At 38.1% G+C, this 24,181-nt stretch overlaps 1 protein-coding gene across 1 annotated transcript; it reads left to right on the forward strand.

The window, feature by feature from the left end:
• Positions 1 to 24,086, forward strand: LOC104401319 (maltase-glucoamylase, intestinal-like). Its single transcript, XM_010020777.1, has 19 exons — positions 1 to 185; positions 1,240 to 1,282; positions 1,721 to 1,844; positions 3,335 to 3,408; positions 7,431 to 7,551; positions 7,640 to 7,749; positions 8,414 to 8,565; positions 12,196 to 12,367; positions 13,710 to 13,809; positions 14,397 to 14,509; positions 15,309 to 15,434; positions 16,312 to 16,443; positions 16,624 to 16,743; positions 17,924 to 18,037; positions 20,576 to 20,660; positions 21,448 to 21,565; positions 21,955 to 22,126; positions 22,810 to 22,926; positions 23,928 to 24,086. The coding sequence occupies exons 1-19, from the start codon at positions 1 to 3 to the stop codon at positions 24,084 to 24,086; spliced, it is 2,337 nt and encodes a 778-aa protein (XP_010019079.1).
• Positions 24,087 to 24,181: the final 95 nt, after the last annotated feature.

Raw genomic sequence — 24,181 nt, forward strand, 5'->3', positions numbered from 1 at the left:
ATGCCATCAAGATATCTAGGGGCAGAACACATCTCTGTTTCTGGACTGACAGGGAAATCCCAACAGCTAACTGTACCAGAAGCTGAAATTGGCCTTACTGGGGAAGAGTGGCAAAAGCACCCAATTGTAATTGGTATTCTTGGTGCAGACTATCTCAGGAGAAGGTATTTCAAGGACTCAAAAGGGTATGTGTGGCCATTTCCTATAGCTGTCTTGGAGATGGAGGAAATTATTCAGCTGCCTACCTTGTGGCCTCTCAGAGGACTCTTGTGGGGTTGCTGAAGGTTGAAGAAAATAAAATCATAGAATCAACTAGGTTGGAAAAGACCTTTAAGATCATCAAGTGCTGATCACTACCACAGTGGTACACTAGAGAGACTATCATACCAACTGAGACTCCCTGATTCCCATTCATATTATGCTTTATTGACTGGAGAGTCAAGGAGTGATCAGCAGGACCTGCTCACGCTCTAACAGTCCTACATGGCCAGTTCAAAATGGAGAGTGGAGACTAACAGTGGACTATTGTGGCCTGAATGAAGTCATGCTGCCACTGAGTGTGGCCATAGCAGACATGCTAGAACTTCAATGTGAACTGGAGTCAAAGACAGCCAAGTCGTTTGCCACAACTGGTACTGCCAGTGCATTTTTCTAAGTCCCTTTGGCAGCAAAGTGCAGGCCAGAGTTCACTTTCACCTAAAGGGGCATCCGGTATACCTGGATTGACTGCACCAGGGGTGGAAACACAGCCTTACCGTCTACCATGGACTGATCTAGACTGCACTGGAATAGAGGGAAGCTCTGGAACATGTGCAGTACATTGCACATGTTATCATTTTGTGATATCACACATTTTGTGAGGCAACATGGCAGAAGAGGATTTTTAGATAAGGTGCTCTGGATACTGGAAATTAGTTTTAATTAGTTTTATTGCTGGTGGTCAGTTTAATGTTAACAGCATGGTATTGTTCTTTGCATGGGGCTGAGCAGCTGCCTCTGCAGCCAGCACAAGCCCCTTTGTGCAGCATGCTTTGCTCCACTCTGCCTCACATTACGAAAGAGCAATATTGGTAAAAAGATTACATTTACACAGGATTTTAAAACAAGTTTGCCAGCATACGCTCCCTCATTTCAGTTGTGATTTCAGTAGCAACCAGTGTACCACTGCCTCAGATATGATATATTCTCACACATTACAAATAAGTGACTTATGCTGTTATCTGTCTTGCCTTTCCAAAGTGTCGCAAGCATGATATCAGAGCTCATTAGAAGTTCTTGTCAAGTATGTTTTTAACAAATCTACATCCTCCTTTATAAAACAGGGCGGAAAGAAAACTTACGGGCAAAAAACCCGAACAGGGGAAGAGGATTTTGATAGTTTTTGGTTTCAGGAATATCAATAACATGTAAGAAACTTCATAGTTATTCTTAGGAGAAAATTGTTCTTCGTGTGTAAAGTGTTTTGCAGGTAACAAATTACATTTCTGTGATTGCCCAATAGTGTACTAAATAGCAGTAATCTATGCAGTGTGAATTATTCTGAATTAGAGATTTACTGCACGTAATCCTTAAGAAGTGTTTTAATTAAACCCCAGGATTAGGGGACATGGCTTAAAACCTGAATAATATATAAATTTTGCTAATTTAGTAAATTAGTAATGTAATTTTTGGAGTTTTCCAAGCTTTTACTTGTGTTTTCCTTTTGTTCCTCTGGGTCTAGATGGGCAAGAGGAAGTTCAGTGGACTGGAAATCACTCTGATTGCCCTCTTCTGTGTGGTGGTGATCGTAGCCTGTGTCCTCATTGGACTTTTAGCTTCAGGACAATCTGGAGTCAAAACAACGGGTAAGTGGTTCCCATTGCTGCTGTAGGACTAGAGCAAAACACCTACGTGAGAACCACTCAGCTCTGCTTCCTGAGACTATTGTAAATGCCATAGAACTTCAGGAACTAACTATCGGCATTATTTCCGTCACTGTTGGATACCAACTGTTAAAGAACATGGATGCTCAAATGAGGAAAAAAAAATCGCTATAACCACTGTAAAGTACTGACTTTCAGAATTACTGTTATGTTCTTATCATTACCGAAAGATGGTATGAGTAAACTTACCAGATATGAACATGATAAATAGCATGACTCAGAATTTATTGACATGAAAAAACCTTTTATCTCATCCTCATAAGATTAGACTTGCCTTATAAACATAGAACTGGTATGACTTCAAAATATTTTAATATAAAAGAGACAACTCGGAAAAAAAGAAAAGGGATCTGGGAGACTATGTATAAGCAGGCATACTGTGTGGAACACACATTATAACCATAACAACATATAGTGTTTCCTATTAATATATTGGTACATTAGAAACTGCTTGTCTTTCAGGGGTGTGATATAAAGCACCCTGGTTTAAATACAGTTCCATTATGTATGAGTAATTCCACTTAAATGCCAGGATTGAAGCAAATAGCTTGGAGGTGGAAATAAAAATAATTGCTAATACACAACAAACACTTTTGTGTTTTAGTAAAACTGCCCATACAGACTAATATGTGCATATTTTCTGCCTGTTTCTGCCACAAGATGAGGAGGAGTCTGCCTGAGAAAAAAGTACAAGTGTGCATGTTGCAGATAAAGCAAACAGGTGACTCCGCATCTTTTGTGTGCATCTCAGCCTGAGACAAGATTTCTGCACTTCGTAGTTCTCATTCCAACCATATACATTATTCCAAAATACATGTAAAGTAACTTTCAGTGGTTGGAGGAACTAAAACCCACCACTGGGTCCCCTTTTGTCAGCTAAAGTTGCCAACAGGTCACCTTAAATTCAGTGAAATATAATAGAACATCTAAATGGAGCTTTATGGTGCTTTTACCTGGGCTCCAATTCAAGCTCTGGTGGAAGAACAGTATTTCAGGGCAAGGAGCATATGTGAGAGCAGCAGCACAGTACCATTTAAGAAAAAGCATAGTCCTTTCAATTTTAATTTGTCATGTATCTTTACAAGCAGCAATGAATACTGAGCTACAGGGCTTACTGAAAACTGGATTAATGCGTACCTTAAGAAATAAACTTATCAAAGTAATCCATATTTTTAAGAATTTTAAAGTGAAGTTGTCATACATTTATCTGAAATAGTTGCGTGCAATTTTTCAAAAGGTAAGAATAAATCCAATTAACAACAGTTTACACTCATTTGAATCAATATTAATGGTTAGAGTTTCAAGATGCTGAGAAATAACTAGTAGAAACATTTACTGAGTGATGATGTACTCAAGTTACTACTATATTTTGGAAATCCTGGTAATAACCCAATAATTTATTTCCCTAACAGAATTTTCGCCAGAATGTCCGAACATATTAATATCAGAGAGAATTGACTGCATCCCGGATCAAGTAGCAACAAAGGTCTGAAAACATCCTAGAAAAAAATTAGAAAATAGGGGTTTTCCCATAAACCTCATGCTTAATTACAGAAAATGTAACTTGTCCCTGTCAGTTGTTTTCTTAACTTTTTTTAATGTGTGATTGTCCGAACACTTTTCAGGGAAGTGTAGCTCTTCTATAACACACTTCAGCCTGTTGACAGAAGGACCGATCTCTCTAGCCACTGTAGCAGTTTGCTGTCAAATGTTGAAGATCACGCCAAAGTACACACCAGCAGTTTGGTTTTGGTATAGATGGAAACAAAATCAGTCAGACATCAAAGAGTTAAAAAAGTCACTCTTTACTTTCAACAACTTTGAACAGTTTATTTTTGTCTGATGGTCAAGTACTAGCATTTATATTCATTCAGAAATAACAGGTGAAGATGAAGTTTACCCAGATGCAAAAGACTTTTATAATGTAAGAGACATGGTCACAGTTTCCTTTCAGAACCAACTTGAATGTCACGTTCCTTTCTTGGTTGTGGTGTCTTTTATCCATGAGAGCACAGAATTTAGAAATAGCCTTTTGGGTTAAGAATCTATGAGTTAAGATTCCCATTGAAAAGTATCATCTTAATTTTTCAGTGCTTTCATAATTAGAATATTTTTATTGTGGTTGGTCTTGAATTGCTGTTATTATATTTATTATCATTGCTATTTTTCATCTTTATGATGGATATTCTTATTTTCTGATGGAAGCTGGATGATACCTGGTATCTGTCTTTGGTTTGGGGGGCAGCTTAGGAGAAAAAATAATGAATATACTATGATGTGTGATGTTTATGCCATTCACACAAGTATAAAAAATTATTAACCAGCTGTCTCAATTTCTGAAGAAATTCCCAGTCTAATTTCAGAAATGACAGTTGTTAAAGCTTCTGTCATGCTATGGGTTTTGTTATGACATATAGCTCAATAAAGTCCTGTGGACAAACAAGTTAGTAAAGGCTCAGATCACATAGCTTGTTCTTTACTCTTTTGGTCCCTTCACCCCCATATGAGCAAGCACACCATGGTAGAAGCAGCCATGCATATCACTTTAATTGCTACCAGTCACCCCACATTAAGTGTTGCACTCTTCATTCAGTGCAGGAAACTATTTTGCTCTGGTTGCAACTATAAGCCTCATTGTAAGTCTGCCCTTGCTTTTTATCATCATTGATTTGAAAGTATTAAAAAAAAAATCAAATTCAAGATATCAGCAAAGGGCAGATGCAGATATGAACATTGAGGTAGGTGTTCTGGAATTAGAGGTAAAATAAATGATTCCTAAATCTGTTCTTTCCTTAGTGAAGACCAGGCAGCAAATTTCAGCAGATTATAGATAAGTATCACCATATAAATTTTCTCCTGAAAGCATATTGTTTGATTTGGTTGACCTTCTTTAGGCTATTCTAATACAGTAAGCAGCAGAGCTGTAAAATTACAGGTACCTGCTTAGAATAAACCTTCTGTCGTCGTTTCCATTAGTGGTTTACAGAATAAACAACAGCTGGGAAAAGTATTATTTGCCTAAGTTCATATAACAGGTTAGTGTCTGTCTTGACTTCTTTATTCACTGAAAATGTCCCAGATGAAGCCAGAAAATGAGTAGGATTACAGAGAGTAGAAGTATGGAAAGCAAATAGGTATTTATTAACCAGTTACAGGCTTGACAAAGATAAACATGCTGAAAGAAAGCAGATATTCATTAACTATTCACTGCTGTGGAAAGTTGCCATGAAGTTTGGTTAGACAAGAGGAATGCACCAGTAAAAATTGAACTGCCATAAGCAGAGCTGGTGTAGTCCATTATTGGACTGATACCTCTGAAAGCTTGAGGGAAGGTCCTGTTGGTTTTGGTTTGGTTTCTGTGTTTTTTTTTCCTGCTGGCGGAGGTGTGTTTGGATATACAAAAGAAACATTTTAGTTCAGCAAATAGACAAGCTATTCTTTAAATCCTTGGTGCTCAGTTCACTGTTCAGAAACCATCTAATACTGTACCCCAGTGTAAATTGTTTCCTCATATCCAGGATTATTTCTAATTAAGCTTTGAATTTCTCTTTGGCTTTCTTGCATATTGGTATCTATTCTGCTAGGTTTATAGCTCAGAGGCTGTGACCAGCTCATGTCTTTATTTACACTTAATGATAGCTTTTATAACAGCCTTTCCAGCATCTTCGGACGAACTCTGCTCCTTTCCTGGTGTTAGGCATAACTGATCTTGCACTTTTGTATTTACTTCTTTATACAGCAATCATGCACCATGAAAATGCAGAGGTATAGCTCATGGGTCCACTAGAGTAAGATCTAGCTAGAAGAATATCACCGGACTGAAAAGTAACTGCTGAAAATAGTCAAAAATTCATCAGAAGTAACTGGGGGAAAAGAAAGGTGTGCTTATGAAATCGGGAATGCAGATACTTCAACTCCCAGGCTTTAAGAAAAACAGTTGTTCAAGCTATTCTGTGTTGCACGGGACAGTCACTGGTCTAGGATGGGATAAGAGGATGGAGATAACAACTCTATTCTTATGTAATTAGGGTATTCCCCTATGTATGAAGTAACTGAAGTAAGGGAGCAAAGCTGTGATCTCTGCAGTCTTGGAGGGTATGAGCTCTTTTCATTTACTCTGAAACAGTTTATAAAAGAGGAAATATGGAGTTCTTATGGTGGTAGCTGGGAAGGTGGAAAGTAAGCATGGGTTTTTCACAGCCTTAGACAGTGCATTCGTTTGTGGATTGATGTGAGGGAAAATGAGTCACAGTTTCTCTCATCCAACCATGATTTTTGCTTGGAAACTAATGAAAATTACATCAGACATATTTTCTGATGTGATGAGTCCATGGCAGAGAGATAAACATTTATCGATTTGGTGAATATGGGGTTTATCTTGAGTGGGTTTTGCAGATTTCTGTGCTCCATGCAATCAAAATACCAAATAAATACACTAAGACTTCCCAAGGCAGTGGCTCTGTGAGCTTCCTCTGTGCTTTCTTTCAGCACTTGCATGGTTTCCAGGCTGGAGCTGACTTATCTTTGCTCTGTTCAGTGGCTGAGAAAAGCATGTGACCTGCACTGACCAGGTTGGGTTTTACAACCCAAAATCAAGTGTACAAAGGACAGCAGCAACGGAGATTTTTGGACCATCTCCACCTATTTCAAGCTGCAGAATTTTTTAAACAAGCACGATACGAACACCAAAAACATTTGAACGTAGTCAGATGAAGGCAGAAACAGCTGTTAGGGGGCAGGTGGAGGGAAAAGTCTTGAAGATTTGAATGTTGGATTTGGATAATTGATATCACTTACGAACACTGCCCTTTGCCATCAGCAAAGTTTGTCGTATTACTACTGCATTTTGCCCTAAGTAAAGCATTGGGTTTTTAAGGTGAGAAAATGTATGGAAACTAGTGATGTATTACTCATATCTTATCTTCAAACATAAAAGTCATGCAAACAGTGCATGAATAAGTTAATTTCTAACAGCAAAGCAAAGGTACTGTAGCTTGTTAAACTACTGAAAGGTAGTTTAAAGGTTGGTGCTACTACACTGACATATATGCTTTGAACAACAGATTCATTTGCTTGAGACATTTTGGGGTAAAATGTTGATTTATCTCAATTTGAGGTTCTGCAAAACCAATCTGAACACATCTGTTATTGGAAAATTACACTAAATGTAGATATTGTACATAATGAACTATTTTGTTTATGTAGATATTTAACCAGATGTTTACCAAATGTTAAAAAGTACATTTTTCCTGTGGATCTAGTGGTTTAAAGAAAGAATGGATGTCTAATAAGCAAGTTTCTACTCTAAATCCAGTAAAAAATCCTTTCCATGTATAGTGTTTGATGCCAATGAATTCACTCATTAGAGTTTCAGAGAAGGAGTTGATACGATTTCAGATATTAAGGTTTCTGGTGTTTGAGGTAAAATGTACTCCATGTGTGTTTTAACTAGTTTAGTATAAAGGGTTTATTTGTGTAAAATCAGCCTATTTTTGCCTCTCATGTCAGAGCACCTGCAATCTGCGTGGCTGCTGCTGGAGTCCTCAGAGCGATACCAGTGTGCCCTGGTGTTTTTTCTCTTCAAACTACGGGTACAAAGTGGATGGGTCTATAAAAGCAACAGAGACAGGTAAGCTACAGGCTGTGCACCCTAATTTAGGCACATGCTAATATCCAATTCAACACAATAACACTCCAACATGTGTTTTTTTCCCAAGAATTTGAGACTACATTAACAAGGCTGCCATCACCTTCTCTCTTTGGAAATGATATTGACACTCTCCATCTCAAAGGAGAGTATCAGACACCAAATCGCTTCCGCTTCAAGGTTAATCTTTTTTCTATGTCGTTTTAAGGTTCATGTTGAATGCAAGATTGTAGGCTGTCTGTTACTGGGCAGTGAGATTAGGAGGGCTGGATTAATCCTTCAGATGAGCTCTCAGATCACACTGAAGTGCTCAGGTCCTTCTTTCTTTGTCCTGTCTGCTGTTACAATACATCAGGTTAATGAATGTTTAGCACAGTGGGATTTCTGTATAAAAAATTACTGAGACCTTTGAAAAGCTCAGCTTTTCTATAATCTACCTTTTTTCCTCATAGGAAAATTTTGGGGCTTTATTTACTCACTTTTTATTTATGGCCTGGCCATATATCTCAGTCATTTTGTCAGACAGTGTTAGCTCTTCAATTATTTCTGTTTTCTGAGGAAAATTCAAAAGTAGATTCCATGACTGTCAGGTATCAGTGAGCTGTAGAAGACCTTCCTCTTGCAGTGGGTTCTTGTTGAGCAAGGGAAACACAGAGTCTAGTGCGAGGGAAATGGCTGAAAATATGTGATGAAAGTTGGAAGAGAACAGGAATGAAGTCAGAACAGGAGACTGGGATAGGGATGGGAATATCATAAGACAGAATTACATATTAACAGTGGCAAATGTTTGAATTAGACATTAGTATTTAAAGGCCCAACACTTCTGTTGTTTAAATATGTGCAGATCACTGATCCTAGAACACAAAGATTTGAAGTTCCTCATGAACATGTGGCATCTATCACTGGATCTGCAGCCTCCAATTTAAACTACAGAGTGGAAGTGAAGCAGAACCCCTTTGGCATCGTGGTGACTAGAGTGAGCAACGGTAGAGTGCTGTAAGTAGCGTTGGTGCTTTTTTTGAATAACACAGATGTGACTGGTTTTCTCTGAAAGTCCGTGTTGCCATGCAAGCAATGTATGCCCAAGTGTGAGGTGCTCTTTTGGACATGTAGTGTACTTCTCTTGACTGATGGATGCTCTGCAAGGACTCTAGCTGTTCCTTTAGAAATAAATTCTGTAATAGGGAGTGCTCTGCTTAAAAGATCTAGGTCTGGCTCTTTGTTCACTTTCCCCCAATACTAGGGAAATCTTTACAGCTACTTTGTACCATCAATACAGGGATTTTTGTTACCCCAAGGACTCCTTGCCAGTGCTTCAAATCCCATGGGAACACTCTTCATTGCTTCTTTAATCTTACTTGTCGCAATCGTGGTGAAGCCATGAATTGCCAAAACCAGGTTGCCCTTTGGACCTATGATATCCAAGAATAGCTGGGGCAAGCCCCTTATAAACTGAGCATGTAACACTCCAAGTGAAATATTCAACTGATTTGTACATTGGCTGTAGGTTCTAAAAAGGAATTAAATAAAACAAACCTACAAACCTAATAGCATAGCTCCCAGACCTCTTAGAAAGGTCAAGTGTCAGGATGAATGTGCTTATTAAATCAGTCCAAGAATGATTGCCTGTCAGAGTGCTAGGCCAGTTGGATTATCAACACTTCAAGTTTAATTAATTAGCGATTACTTCTGTGCTCTTGTTAGTATTGTTTTCTTGCTTAGAATCCTCTCTAATGATTGATTTGCAATTATAGAGCACAAAAGATGGACTTGGTATTCAGTAGTGCATGACTGATTAAACAGGTATATTGAGGGAGAATAAGCAAACTAGTCCAATAGAACCATGTTGAAACAGTGCTCTGAAGACTGTTTGCACTTTCCTTAGGTTTTTGTTTAATTTGATAAAAGTGGTTGCAATTTTGTCTCTAAAGAAGAAAATGACAATGATGTTTGTCTCTGAGTTTGAGCATTAGACAAGACAGCTGCTGTTAGCACGGGATAAGCCCCTCAGAGATAAATCCTTGGTATGTTTGTTTACACAAGATGGGGGCATTGCCTCTACTGTTAAACAACTAAACAAAAGGGAGAGCAGGGATTAATGTGTTATTACAGTTCATTGTAAAAATCCTAATCATCCAGATACTTATGAAGTCTCTGAACTTCCATCATCATTTATTGTACTTGAGCCCCCCAAAAGAGCTGTGATTCTTATAGATCTATTGCCATCATAATTTACATGAAAACCTGAGAGATTGACGTGTTTTCATGGGAAATACAAACTTCTTCCTCGGGAAAGCAAGTTTCAGAAGAGTTTGTGAGCAGATGGGCAAGATAGTCCTTGGAATCATTAAAACTGGACAGAAATGTATCATATGAGGTTTTGACCTTTGAAATACCTCTCAAGTCTTAGGTGTTATAATTAAAAAAAAAAAAATAAAGCTAAATGACAGAGTAAAAATTGCAAGAAGACTAAACTCACCAATTTTTGTTGCTTGTTTGTGGAGTGTTTTGTAATTGCTATTGCTCTGTGTATTTAAGGGCCTCTTTATGCATCTAAGATTTAAGGCTAATGAGATACTCATAGTGATAAATGTAGTTATAGTATACTAATACATCTGAATTCATAAAGTCCTTTAAAATAAATGTGTCTGAGTTTGCATGAAGTCAAGAAGTTACATTACTCTTCTCTGTATGAATATCATGACTGTTAAGAGTCAAACATCACAGGAAAATAAACTCGTAAGAAGAGTTTCTAATTAAAATTAGGTAAAGTGAGTAGTAGATAAAAGCATATTCCTTTGAAATTGTGTATGATGTTAATACATATTGAGGTAGTTTGCTACCTCAAATAAAGTAATTTTCTCTGCTTTTGAGGAAAGATGGCATTTCAGCAGATCTCTGTAAACTCTTGTATTAATGAAGCTGAAGTCAACATTCAAATCTGAGGATCAGCTTCATTCTAATTGTTCTCTGCTTTAAATCTGGTTCAATTCACAATTACGTTCTATTTATGATTGTTTCATTTTAAGAGTGATGACTGATTGAAACTGAAACTACTTCCAGGTAGGGGTCAATTTTCACACATTTGCCAACTGGAAATGTTCAGAATTTTAGACGAATAAAAGAGTAAAATGAACATGATGAATTTCAAAAGGAATGAAATTGAATGGTTTTGTTGGTTTCATGAGTTCTGGGACACCCTTTCCCAGGATGGTATTTAGTGTTGCTTAGGAAATGCAAAGCAGTTCAAACACTCTGGTGCACTTGGCTTATTAGGGAGCTATTTAATTGCATCACTAAAATCAATGTGACCAAAATCCCAGCATGTACACAATAGGAAATGACCACATTTTGGTGGTGGTGTGGGCACACACCCAGCTGTATAGAAACATCCCTACGGATGGTCCCCTCTGTCCATCAAGAGGCATGAGGCATAAGATGCCCAAGGAAGACTATTTGGCACTGATGGGGACTGCAGGCAGGGTCACATCCTGAAGCATTGCTGGTCAAGGGATTCTAGAGTCTGGTTGACCACTACAGCTGCAATAGCTTAGCAGAGCTAAAGAAAGGAGAGTGACTCAGTGCATCCATTGCCTTGCAGTGAGCTGATCCTTGGTGCACCGTATTGCAGAAAATGGACTGCTTCCCACAACGCTCTGCCTCAGCACCGCTCAGATTTCCCCACTATTTCCCAAGTCCTTCCCATAGAAATAAGGAATAAAATTAGGTTTTGCCTACATATTTAAAGTTCTCATCATCCTTGTTTGGACCAGGAATTGTTTGTCTGTAATGAAAGGGAATGTGAAAGATGCAAAATTAAATCAACAGAAGAAAAGTTAATGAAATTAACTTTCACTGTCTGTTTTGCTATTAGATGTATAGGAGGAATATTGATTTCTGGCTTGTTCTGTTTGTACAGATGTATACAATAGTCTCTGTGTGCATTTCCAACAGCACCAACTTCATGTTCCTTAAAAAGATTAGCAGTTGTTTTATGCAGACTTTGCCACAGGAGATGTGATAGCTATCAAATGAGATTTGAACCATGCTAAGGATCATGTCATTGCTTTAATCTGCACTCATCCATGCTCAGTTTATTTGAGAGCCAACACATAGTCATAGTCTGCTTTTCCCTATAGTGACTGGCCTAGCAGGACTCAAGAGCAGGTCTGGTTCATTTTCTCTGGCAAGCATAAGCTGCAATTGATTTGAAAAATCTGATGGAGTGGATTATTTTTGTGTTTCTGTCCATCCATGGAAATTTTACTTCTGCCCAGTGTCTGTGAGTGGCCACAGAGTAGATTCAGGACTTGGCACAACAGATGCAGGGTGGGAAGCTCTGGTGGAAGACAGGAGTGCAAAGGTACCCCTGAAAACAGATGAGCCACTTGTATGAAAGGTTTCTGTGTTATCAGCTGTCACTGCCCATCTCATCTGTGAAAGGGTTGCTCTGCTCCAGCCCCACATCATCCACCTCCCTCTCCTTCAGTTCTCTGAATGGAGACCTGAACCAACTATCCAGCTCGAACTAAAAGTAGCAGAAACAGTTATTTCTACCATTCTCCACTAAAAACAAAAATAAACCAAACCAAACCAAAAATCTTTTTTCTCTAATTGTTCCATCAGGTTTGATACCACCATAGGACCACTGCAGTATGCTGAGCAATTTTTACAGCTATCCATCAAACTACCTAGCATCAATATTTATGGTGTGGGAGAGCATGTGCATAAGCAGTACCGGCATGATGTTAACTGGAAAACCTGGCCCATGTTCAGCAGGGATACCGGCCCCTCTGCAGTAAGGACTGGTTTAATTACACCTCATTCTTCACAGATGGATTCTGTAATCCGAACCTATTCTGCGTAGACACATTAATAATATCTAACGTGTTTTCCCCATTTTGGGGATGTTATTATTAAAATCTAGATGCATGTTCTTACCAAAAGCTAGATGGTACTGATGAACATTCCCTGATTTCTGATTTTTGTGTTGATGTGCATTTGAAAACCAGCTGATAAACATTAACATATGAGAGTCTTCAGTTTCTTCTGATGAAGAAAATGAGTACCAATATGACCTAACGCATTGCTGTGCACAGCATTCAGTACAGATGAGCATGCTGCTTCAGTTAACATCCTTCTAAATCAGCAAATGATGGAAAAATTCCCCTTATCAGCTGCCCCTTTAAAAGATAAAGTATGTATGTCAGCAGTTATTTGTTTCTGTTGTTTGTCTGACTGTCTATGAAACAATTTTGTGGCCACCCATTTTTTGATAATTGTAAGAATATTTGTAGCTATTACCTCAGTTTCATAAAGCAACAACTCATATGCTGTACTCTAAGAGAGCAATTCTGTATTTTTTTTAACTAGAAACTGGAGGGTGACACCACTATATGTAGTTGATTAATAATTTGGTATTTGTACCCCTTGGCTTGAGATGCTTACCTGCTCTGTTTTGAAGATCTTACCTGAACAGCTCTACTGAGTGTAGACTCATTAAGTTAAAGTAACAGTGAACAGAATCAAGTTAGGCTAATTTCAAATTGCTCGAGTTCTGTTTCTTAATTTGATCTGAGTTTTCTTTTACAGGGAAAGAAGCACATGTATTACAAAAGTTGTTAAAATTGCTAAGGCTTTTGTTGCTAATAATAACAGGTGAAAAATGGAAAGGAAATAAAAAAGAAGCAAGTCACTCTCTTATGTCCACAGATCAGACATAAAAATGATTACCTTGCTGGATTAATAGAAATAATAGAAATATAGATTAGATATAAAATCTAATCTATGGTGAAAGGTGATGAAAGCACCCTTCAAATTCTATTGTTTGCTTGATGTGCGTAGATATTACCCAGAAATAGCACTGTTATATGCAGATTTGCCTGAAGATCCATCACATCTGCTTGTTTATGTTGCCTATATATTTGGGGAAGCATTTGTTTTAATGGAAAATGTTCTCATAAAGGAGAATAATGCCAGGAAGAAAAAACAGATCTGTAGGAAGGTGTCACAATTTTTATTTTTGTTGTTGGCTATGTTTTGAGAAGTTTAAGTTCTACCTGTGATACATTTTTAAATACCCCAGAACAGATACCGTTACTAAATTTTAATCACCTTACTTTCCCTTTTTATCCTTTAAGTCAATGGATAACTTATATGGAGTTCATACTTTCTTCCTGTGTTTGGAAGACAGCACTGGAGCCTCCTTTGGTGTTTTCCTAATGAATAGCAATGCCATGGGTAAGAAATCTTTCTCTGTAACTCTGAGCACCTTTTTAAATGATCTGCAGAATTGGGATCAAAACTGTAGTGTTTAGCGTACCAACATAAGCTGTAAGTAGTGCACAGTTAACATTTAGATTGCACTTGAAATGTGAGGGTCAGAACTATAACTTAAGTGTGTGCAGCTTTGTGCAGCTGTGTAGGACTCTGGAATCAGAGCCTAAATTTGGAGTCAGCAACACTTGAAAGTAAATGCCCTTTAGCCTCTTTGATAAGCATGCATATATGTATGCTTTACAGAGCTCTTCACATCTCTTGAGTTTTCGAAAGTTGTACTAAAACCTTAAAGATAGAAGGCTGAGCCATTGAATTTCTTCTGATACTCTTCTCTGTAGGATGTAAGGGAATGGAAATACGAACATTTAAAAAAATAACCTGAATACATTCCCCCTTTCTGCAAGTTTAATTAATGGTTTGGGGTTCATTAAGTATTTTTTGGTTGTTTTTTTCCTTAGTAAAATTTCTAATAATCAATTAGAATATTGCAATGTTATTTTAGAATTCACTGGTATTCAGAGTTGGTTTTGTGCACTCTTGTCTGGCAGAGTTTGTGGTGCAGCCTGCTCCAGCTGTGACCTACAGAACCATTGGTGGGATCCTTGATTTCTATATCTTCTTGGGGAACACTCCAGAGCAAGTAGTCCAGGAGTACCTGCAGGTACCTTTAGCTAGAGAGATTATGCACTGCAGATTTTCAAAAGTGCTTGGGATGTTTTCTTGGGTTTTCTTTTTTTCTACCTCTTTATATGAAAATATGTCTTCAGCTGTGCTATCTATTAACTGAAAACGTGACTCAGTATATATTTAACTAAGAATAACTGTTAGTATGTCCCTAATGTAAATGCTGTCATTAGTAATCAGTAGCTGGGATTAAGGTGGGATGTAGATATTTTTAGCTGGCCTATTATAGGTAGCTGAAAACTAAGCACTGCTTTTGCTGGAGATGCTGGAGCAGAGACCATGCAACAGTTTAAGGCTGAAGAAGTCTGTAGCTGCTAAATGCATTAGTCTGTATGGCCTGACTGATTTACACAGTGATCACTGATTACTACAGATGGTTTACATGGAATAACTTATGCTTCCTTGCTGGGGCTTGCGCTTGTTCTAAGGACAAATTCCTGTTCATGCAGCAATATTATATGGTAAATACTGTGCTTACAGGTATGTAATGATTTTATGCTCGTAAGATATCACTGATGCCTTTTGTACTCTGGAGATCCTTTTAGGTTTTAGTGACACATTAAAGAATGAGCATTGCCCCAAAATAAAATTTAAAAAAAACCCAACAAACCATAGAATAATACCACATTTGGGAGTGGCCTGCTCATTTCACAGACTAAAGCTTAGTGTATATTATTCAAATAGATTTGAGGAATATGGATCTAGTTAAATGGGCACTGAGGTGACACACATAGTGTCCACTAACGATGCATGGGATTTTTGCTCTCCACTTGCAGCTCGTGGGACTGCCAATGCTGCCTTCCTACTGGAGCCTGGGCTTCCAGCTCAGCCGCTATAATTATTTGTCTCTGGATGAGGTGAAGAGAGTTGTGGAGAGGAACAGGGCAATTGGACTCCCTTATGTAAGTATGGGGTTTGAGGAGGACAGCAACCCTGTGAAGGCAGGCAGAGCTCTGCAGGAGAACCACCCAGAGATCCAGGCCATGGTGTTCTGCAACTGGTTCATTTCACATCAGTTTAGATTAGTGAATTTCTAATATATAGGCTTCTGGTGTCAAAGGGGTTTGTACATTTTAATGGAAGACCCATTATCAGAATGTGGGAAATGGTGAGGTTTAATTACAGTAAGTTTTATTTATTTAAGCACTTTATTGTAATATTTCTTCAGTTATACTTTCCTACTATATGCACTTATTTTCTTATGTTATCTAATTCATGAAGTACTTTTTTAATTATCCTGTGGACAATTATGGAACCATGTATTATTCTTAATTGACAGTCAAAGGTAAAATACAATTAACTTTTTAAATTAGATTTCAGATTACATTAGCCTGATGGCTTAAATAGAATAAAGATACCCTCATATTAAGCTAAGATTTGAGGAAGGAATATTTGTATTTAAACAGATAGCTCTTGAAGTCAGGTAATTGCAATGAAATAGCCACGTGTCCAGGGGCTGCCAATATATACATTCATTTAAATTCTGCTAATGTTAAATGCAACTTTTTTTAGACACAAAGATGTGCCTTAATTTAATTAATTATTATTTTAATATATTATTTTAAATATTAATCATTAATAAAGGCTGTGAGGATGAGATGAGATACACATTGTTTGCAAGTGGTCCTGACAGCATATTTTTCCCAGACTGCAATACAATCCGAACAGTAAATTCAGTAGAGGACAAACAGGAATTGTCAGATGAAATTGTGTTTGACTAGTAGATAGTATCTTTACATATCATTTCTCATGCTAAAGCTGAACTCCCTTCTCCTTCAGGATGCACAGGTCACTGATATTGACTATATGGAGGAATGGAAAGATTTCACTTATGACAAAGTGAATTTTCAAGATCTCCCTAATTTTGCAGCTTATATGCATGAATATGGACAAAAATATATTATCATACTGGTAAGCTTTTAACTATTTATTTTTCCCTTGTAAATGTTATCATTATAACTCTTTATTATTATACTTTGCTTATTCTATGTAATTTTTATATTTATTGCCTAACATTCTAGTAGTCTATAATAATTGATGGAGTTTATGTATCCTGGTTTCTTCTTATTTTTTGTTTCTTTTTATTTTTAGGATCCTGCTATTAGCATACAAAATCTAGCTGACGGTAATCCATATGGAAGTTATGTCAGGGGAGAGAGCAAAAAAGTCTGGGTTAATGAATCAGATGGAGTAACAGCATTAATTGGGGAGGTAATTACAGTTTTATGCAATTGAACTTGGTCTGTTGTCACTGTTACAGTGTATTTTAGGTCAGTGGGCTCCTTTTTAAACTCTCATTTTCTAAGTTGTTTCCTTCAGTAAAATTACCTGCCAGTGAGAACTAAGTCTACAAGGTCTCACTCAGGATATGATTGATTCTTCTTAACTTTCCTCTATTCATTTTTTTTCAGCTTTTTACATGGAACAAAAATGAAAACTAAGATTGTTTGAAGGCTTAAGGGGCATTTATTTTCAGTAGTGACTGAAAAGCCAGCTACCACATTTTCCTTTTCATACATAAGTTTAACTTTCATTGAGAATTTTTTCTGTTGCATATTGTTCCTTGTATGACTTAAAAGAAAAGCAATAGAAAACTCCAAAGTTAAGAAACTCATATTCTTTCTGCATTCTTTATGCATGCAAGCTATTGTCACTTGCAGTTTGTTGTTCAAAAGTCTTGATTGGAACAATTAACACTGCCCTGATGGCTAACTATGGGGGTCCTGGCTGAACATGAGTCAGCAGTTTGCCACTACAACAATGAATGTAGATCAGATCCTGGACTTCATCCACAGGAGCATCGCTAGCAGAGATAGAGGTGTGATAATCCCCCTCTTCGCAGTGCTTATCAGGCTGCACATGGAGTAGTGTGTTCATTTCTTGTCCCCACAATTGAAAAAAAGACATAGAGAGATTGGAGAGGATCCAAGAAGGGCCACAAAGATGATCAAAGGGCTGGAGAACCTGCTCTGTTAAGAAAGGACTCAGGTCTTTTCTGCCTAGAGAAGATTAGGCTCGTGCGGGATCTTCATCCTGATATTCCAGTACTGAAAGGACATCTACAAGCAGACGGAGGTTCACTTTTCACAAGGAGCAACATGGAGAGTATGAGGGGCAACATGGAGAGTATGGGTACAAGTTGCTCTTATGGTGAGAACAACCAATCACTGGAACATCCTCCCCAGAGACATGGTAGAGTCCCCATTGCTGGAGGTTTTCAAGATGTAATGGGACAGACTGCTAGATGATCTCATCTAGGTTCCCTTTCCCCGGAAAGGTGGGACAAGATGATCTTTCAAGATCCCTTCCAGTCTGGGCTGTTCTATGATTCTATGAACTCTTTTTAATACCATTAAAAGTTTAATTAGTTATTTCTCTTTTAATATGGCAGGTGTGGCCAGGGCAAACTGTGTTCCCAGACTTCACTAACCCAGACTGCACTAGCTGGTGGGTGGAAGAATGCACACTCTTTTATAACACAGTACCATATGATGGGCTCTGGATCGTAAGTAACTCAGAACTTTAACTTTCATTTTCGCTTAAAAGAATAGGTGAAGATAGGTGTTTATCAAATTCAGTTTGCATTGAATTTGAAAGAGATGTTTATTATTACTAACCTGAAATCAGTGAAGGGTGTGTATGTCTTCTGCTGTTGAATTTTCAATTCATATTTGAATTTAAAATTTTAAATTGAACCATTAATCATGACATTTAAATGATCACTGTGCTGGATTTTGGATGTTCAGTGCTTCAATTGATGAACCATTGCTAAAAGCAAATGTTAGCACACTCCTGTACTTAGAATGGTAATATCTGGAGATGTGTATACCTGCTTAGTGAATATGTGCTAAATACATAGGTCATGAATACATGGCATAATACATAAAATCTATGTTTGCATGCTCCAAGCAGGTCATGGAATTTCTTGTTAGTAAACCTGAAATTGCTATTCCAGATTAGGATTTGAAAAAATCGGGTTCTCCCACAAAAAGACCAAAATACGGTTTGGCACAGTGGATTTTAGGCACAGTTCAAGGAAATCAGGTGTGATTAAGAACTGTTTTACGTGACCAGATTCATTTTTAAAAGGAATATCCTGTAATAAAGCTTCTAAAAGTAGGTGCATGAAGGAAATCTGTGTTTGAACTTCTCATTCCCTGTCTCAGCACCTTCTCTTTATTCTTTTTGTGGTTTCCCTACTTCCTTTTACTTAAATATAATAGTTTTAAAAAAAATCTAAAGAAAACAAGAATCTACTGAATATTTTGCCATGTATTTTAAAAAGCCGTAACAATTTTAAATTAACCTGTATGGCAAAATACAGTCCTTCAGCTGCTACGTGTGTTGTGGGTCGACCCTAGCTGGATACCAGGTGCCCACCAAGCCTTTCTGTTACTCATCTCCTCAGCTGGATAGGGGAGAGAAAATAAAAAGAAAGGCTCATGGGTCACAATAAGGACAGGGAGAGATCATTCACCAATTACTGTAATGGGCAAAACAGACTCGACTTGGAGAAAAAATTAATTTAATTTATTACCAATAAAAAAACATCTTCCCCCCACCTCTCCCTTCTTCCTGGGCTGAACTTCACTCTTGCATTCTCTACCTCCTCCTGCCATGTAGCACAGGGGGATGGGATCAGGGGTTGAAATCAGTTAATCCTGTGTTGTCTCTGCTGCTCCTTCCTCCTCAGGGGAGGACTCCTCACACTCTTCCTTGTTCCAGCATGGGGTCCTTCCCACAGGACACAGTCCTCCACCAACTTCTCCCGTCAACAAACCTGCTCCAGTATGGACTTCTCTCTCCACAACGCCACAGGTCCTGACAGGACCCAACTCCAGCGCAGGCTTCCCACAGGGTCACAGCCTCCTTCAGGCATTCTCCTGCTCTGGCATGGGCTTCTCCTGAGGCTACAGATGGAGATCTGCTCCACCATGGACCTCCATGGGTTGCAAGGGGCCAGCCTGCCTCACCATGAGCTGCACCAGGACCTGCAGGGGAATCTTCACTGCAGTACCTGGCACACCTCCTCCCCTTCTTCACTTTATCTGCAGAATTCTTTCTCTCACATATTCTCAATTCTCTCTCTTGTTGCCATTATGCAGGTTTTTATCCCCCTTGTTAAACACGTTATCCTTAGGCGCTACCGCCATTACGATGGGCTCAGCCTTGGCCAGCTACAGGTCCATCCTGTAGCCAGCTGGCATTGCCTCTATCAGACATGGGGGAAGCTTCTAGCATCTTATCACAGAAGCCAACTCTGTAGCCTCTCTGCTGCCAAAACCTTACCACACAAACCCAATACAATGTGATAGAATAAGATTTTCTGACTTATTTTTGCTGATTCTATGGTTCCACCAAGTCAAGCAATGAAGTGTAAGACCACACAGCTCTTTTACAGAAAGCAAATTATTTGATTGAAGCAAATTGTTCACTAGAACAGTGCTTTCAGGATAAATTTGCTCTCTTCTTCCATGCATGCTTTCCTGCAGCATGTTCAGGGGTGCATATAGACATGCACATACAGCACTGTCAAATAATATAATCATGGAAGGAGACAGCAAAGTTTGGAAGTATAATGGCTTGGGAAGTATTACAAAGGACATGTTTAAGAATAGTCACCTTGTGCATTTTGACAGAATGTAACAATGTACGTTGGTTGCTTCTGCATTTCTCTCCAAAACACATTCCATACCAACGACATTTCCTTGAGAGATGTGTGGAGTTGATCATCGGTAGGGACAATGTATACATGAGCAATTAATGCAATTCATTTCTGTGGAGGAATAAGATGTAGCATTTGTGACATGACACTCATCTGCATATAGAAGTCTGTCCAACACTGCCACCGATATTAATACAGGAATGGACCAGTATCTGAGTTATGTCATAACTCAGTATCTGAGTTATATCATTCTTGCCTAATTGAATGGTACTCGTTCTAAGTAATTATTTCTTCAAGCATAAGAGAATAGAATGTTAGATTTTGTTAGGAAAATGTACTTGAGGATACTTTATTACAGTCTGCATCTTACCTTTTTAGGATATGAATGAAGTATCCAATTTTGTTCAAGGCTCGAGAAATGGTTGTGAGCAGAATGACTTGAACTATCCTCCTTTCACTCCAAGTGAGTCCATCTACTTTCACTAGAAAGCAAAATATCAGAAAGTTTATGAATTGCTGTGCAACTGGCTACAAGTGTGCAAAGTGATTTTAGTGTAGTTCTTACAGGTGGGGTTTGAACATTACTATTGACAGGTAAAAGCCTCATCCCTAGAAGTTTTCAAGGCCAGGTTGGACTGGGCTTTGAGCAAACTGGTCTAGTGGAAGGTGTCCCTGCACATGGCAGGGGGGTTGGAACTAAATGATTAAGGTCCCTTCCAACTTAACCCATTCTATGATTCTATGATATTATAATTCTATGAAAATGACGATATACTTTGGCCCTCATCAATGGCATGGTTTATTTAACTGTGGTTTTTTCCTTTTTCAGATTATTACTGAATATTGTTGTTGCCCCAATTATGTCTGATAATGTAATGTTTACTCTCAGTATCAGTAGATTTCAAGATGTATGCAGAACTAAAATGAATTTCATAGTTTGTATTAAGTAGTAAGTCTAAGTAACCATTGCCAACATGTTGTCAGATAATGATTCAGAAATTCAGGGCATAGTTCTCAGTTATTCTTTGCATGGGTGCAAAGCTCAGGAGTAGAAAATGTCACAGAGCAAAGATGAATCAAACCAGTAGCCAAGAGAAGCATTTGTTTTTGTAGTAGTAATACTGGTCTTAGTGCAAACATTAAAGACAAAAAAAAGACTTGAATGTCATGAATGTGCATTAAAGAAACGATTGGAAACATTCATAATAATAATATACTTTAAAAGAGATATTCATATTCTTTTATTGAAGGTATTCTTGACAAGCTCATGTTTTCCAAGACGCTTTGTATGGATGCAGTACAGAAGTGGGGGAAACAGTATGATGTCCACAGTCTTTATGGATATTCCATGTCCATATCAACACGGAAGTAAGGAATGCATTTTAAAATCTTTACAAAAAAGTTTGCAGAACAGTACTTGGCCTGCATTTCCCAAAACAGCAAGAGATTTCACTTCCACAGGAAACCAGTTCCTGGAAAATACTGAATTATATTTAAACCCATGCAGCTAAGGCAAAATCTACTAACTAAAGTTGGCAGTAAAAGCCATGCATAGGTTGTCAAAGCTATATAGAAAGACTATTTAAAATGAATGTCTTGAACTTTGCTAAAGTATGCCTGGTTAACTGTAAAGGAGTCCAAATCTCTGGGATGAATAATTATTGTAAATCAGTCACTGTAAATCTGCCTTATATAAAACTAGTGATGTCTGAGTTGTTCTTTTCCTTTGCATAATTCCAGTCTCATTTCCTTTTAAGAGCCATCGAAGCACTATTTCCTGGGAAACGAAGCTTCCTTATTTCAAGGTCTACTTTTGCTGGATCAGGAAAATACACAGGACACTGGCTGGGAGATAATGCAGCAACATGGGATCACATAAAATGGGCAATACCTGGAATGCTGGAATTTAACCTCTTTGGAATTCCTTATGTATGAAATTAGTTTGTGATGTCTTTTCAAAACATATGGATAAACAGTAACTCTACCTCTATAATAACAGATTATCTAATCGAATGCTATCTAGAGAACCATCTTAAATTTTCAGCTCCAAATTAATCCCCTTTAGAAATATGGTTTAATTTTTTTTTTTTATCCAACACGATTTTTGGTTTAGACCACTTATTTTTATTACCGTGGTTGTGTGTGTATGTTGAGATAAACATGGGTAACAAACTTACTTTCTTATCTATCCCAATCTACCCATTACTTCTAGTAATTTTTAAACACTAGTGATAGATGTGAAAAACTTTGTTGTTTTTCTTTTAATTTCAAATGAGAAACATCCATTTATAAGGGAAATAACAAAATTCATTTCCATGAACTTGTATGACCCTTGAGCTTTCATCCCAATATATGCATATTAGCAACGAACAGGAAAGTAAGGATTTGGAAGAAATGGAATGATGCGCAGTGTTAGCTAATAGTCAGATTAATATTTTTTTTGTACAACATAGTTGAATTTGAAAGAAGAAAGGCACGAATCTGTTGGATGGGTCAGTCACTCTGGCTAGCAATTAAGGTTGGGTCAATTAATCTCTGAAAACTAGAAGTTTTGTGTAGAGATTAGAGGTGCAACATACTGTATATCCAACATACTATGTTTTAATTTGAAGATTGGAGCAGATATTTGTGGTTTCTCTGATGACACCACAGAAGAACTTTGCAGACGATGGATGCAAGTAGGAGCATTTTACCCATTTTCCAGGAATCACAACAGTCTAGGATTCATAGTAAGTTGTACTTTCTTTTACAAAATGCTTTGTGTTACAATGCCACATTCCCTTTAATATTACCACTAGTAATCATTGCTCTGTCACTGATGATGACGTACCTGATCAGTTTGAAAATGGCAGAACCTAAAACTCTATGAAATGTCAGATCTGACAGGTTTGGTTTCATAAAGGTTAATTGGGACTACATTTATTTGGCAGCTCTTTCATCACTGTTGGTTGTGCCTACCACCAAGGGCAAGCACTCACTGCCATGAGACCCATCTGACTGGCTGTAGGAGCCCTTTAGCATGCACGTAACTGCACACCAGGATAACTGGGCTAACCCTGATGTGCCCTCCTCACAGATGGGTAGGAGGGACATGCAATGCAAAACATGGGCAGCCAAGAGGAGTACCTCTGGAGAGGGCTGGAGCCCCTCTCCTAGGAAGACAGGCTGAGAAAGCTGGAGTTGTTCAGCTGGAGAAGAGAAGGCTCTGGGGAGACCTTAGAGCAGCTTTCCAGTATCTAAGGAGGCTACAAGAAATCTGGAGAGGAGATTTTTACAAGTAATAGCACAAAGGTTAATGGCTTTAAACTAGAAGAAGGTAGATTTAGATATTAGAAAGAAGTTCATCACTGTGAAGATGGTAAGGTACTGGACCAAGTTGCCAGAGAAGTTGTGAATGCCCCATCCCTGGAAGTGTTCAAGGCCAGTCTGGACAGGGCTTTAAGCAATTTGGTCTAGTGGAAGGTATCCCTGCCCATGGCAGGGGGGTTGGACCTAGATGATCTTTAAGGTCCCTTTCAACCCAAACTATTCTATGATTCTATGGTTCTGTGATTTTATGATTCTGTGATTAGGACCTTAGGTCACAGCACCAAAAAGGTGAACACCGTGCAGTTGTGCACCTTTGTATTTCTGCCTCTCTGAAACAGCACCCACTTATCACATGTTTGTCAGAAAGTTTTCTGCATTATGAAGATACTAATAACAACCACAACACAATATTTGTTTTCAGCCTCAGGATCCGGCTGTGTTTGGACCTGATTCAGTGTTGGTGAAAACCTCCAAGCATTACTTGAACATTCGCTATACTTTGCTGCCCTACCTGTATACACTCTTTTATAAAGCTCATACTCAAGGAGACACAGTTGTACGGCCACTTTTGCATGAGTAAGTTTACTCTTACAAGTTGCTATGACGTGTTATTGTCAGCTAACAAAATTATTCACTGTAATAATATAGATATATAATTTATGTAATAATTTATTG

The sequence above is a fragment of the Nestor notabilis genome, unplaced genomic scaffold (genome assembly GCF_000696875.1).
Source record: "Nestor notabilis isolate BGI_N333 unplaced genomic scaffold, ASM69687v1 scaffold1358, whole genome shotgun sequence".
Classification (NCBI taxonomy): domain Eukaryota; kingdom Metazoa; phylum Chordata; class Aves; order Psittaciformes; family Psittacidae; genus Nestor; species Nestor notabilis.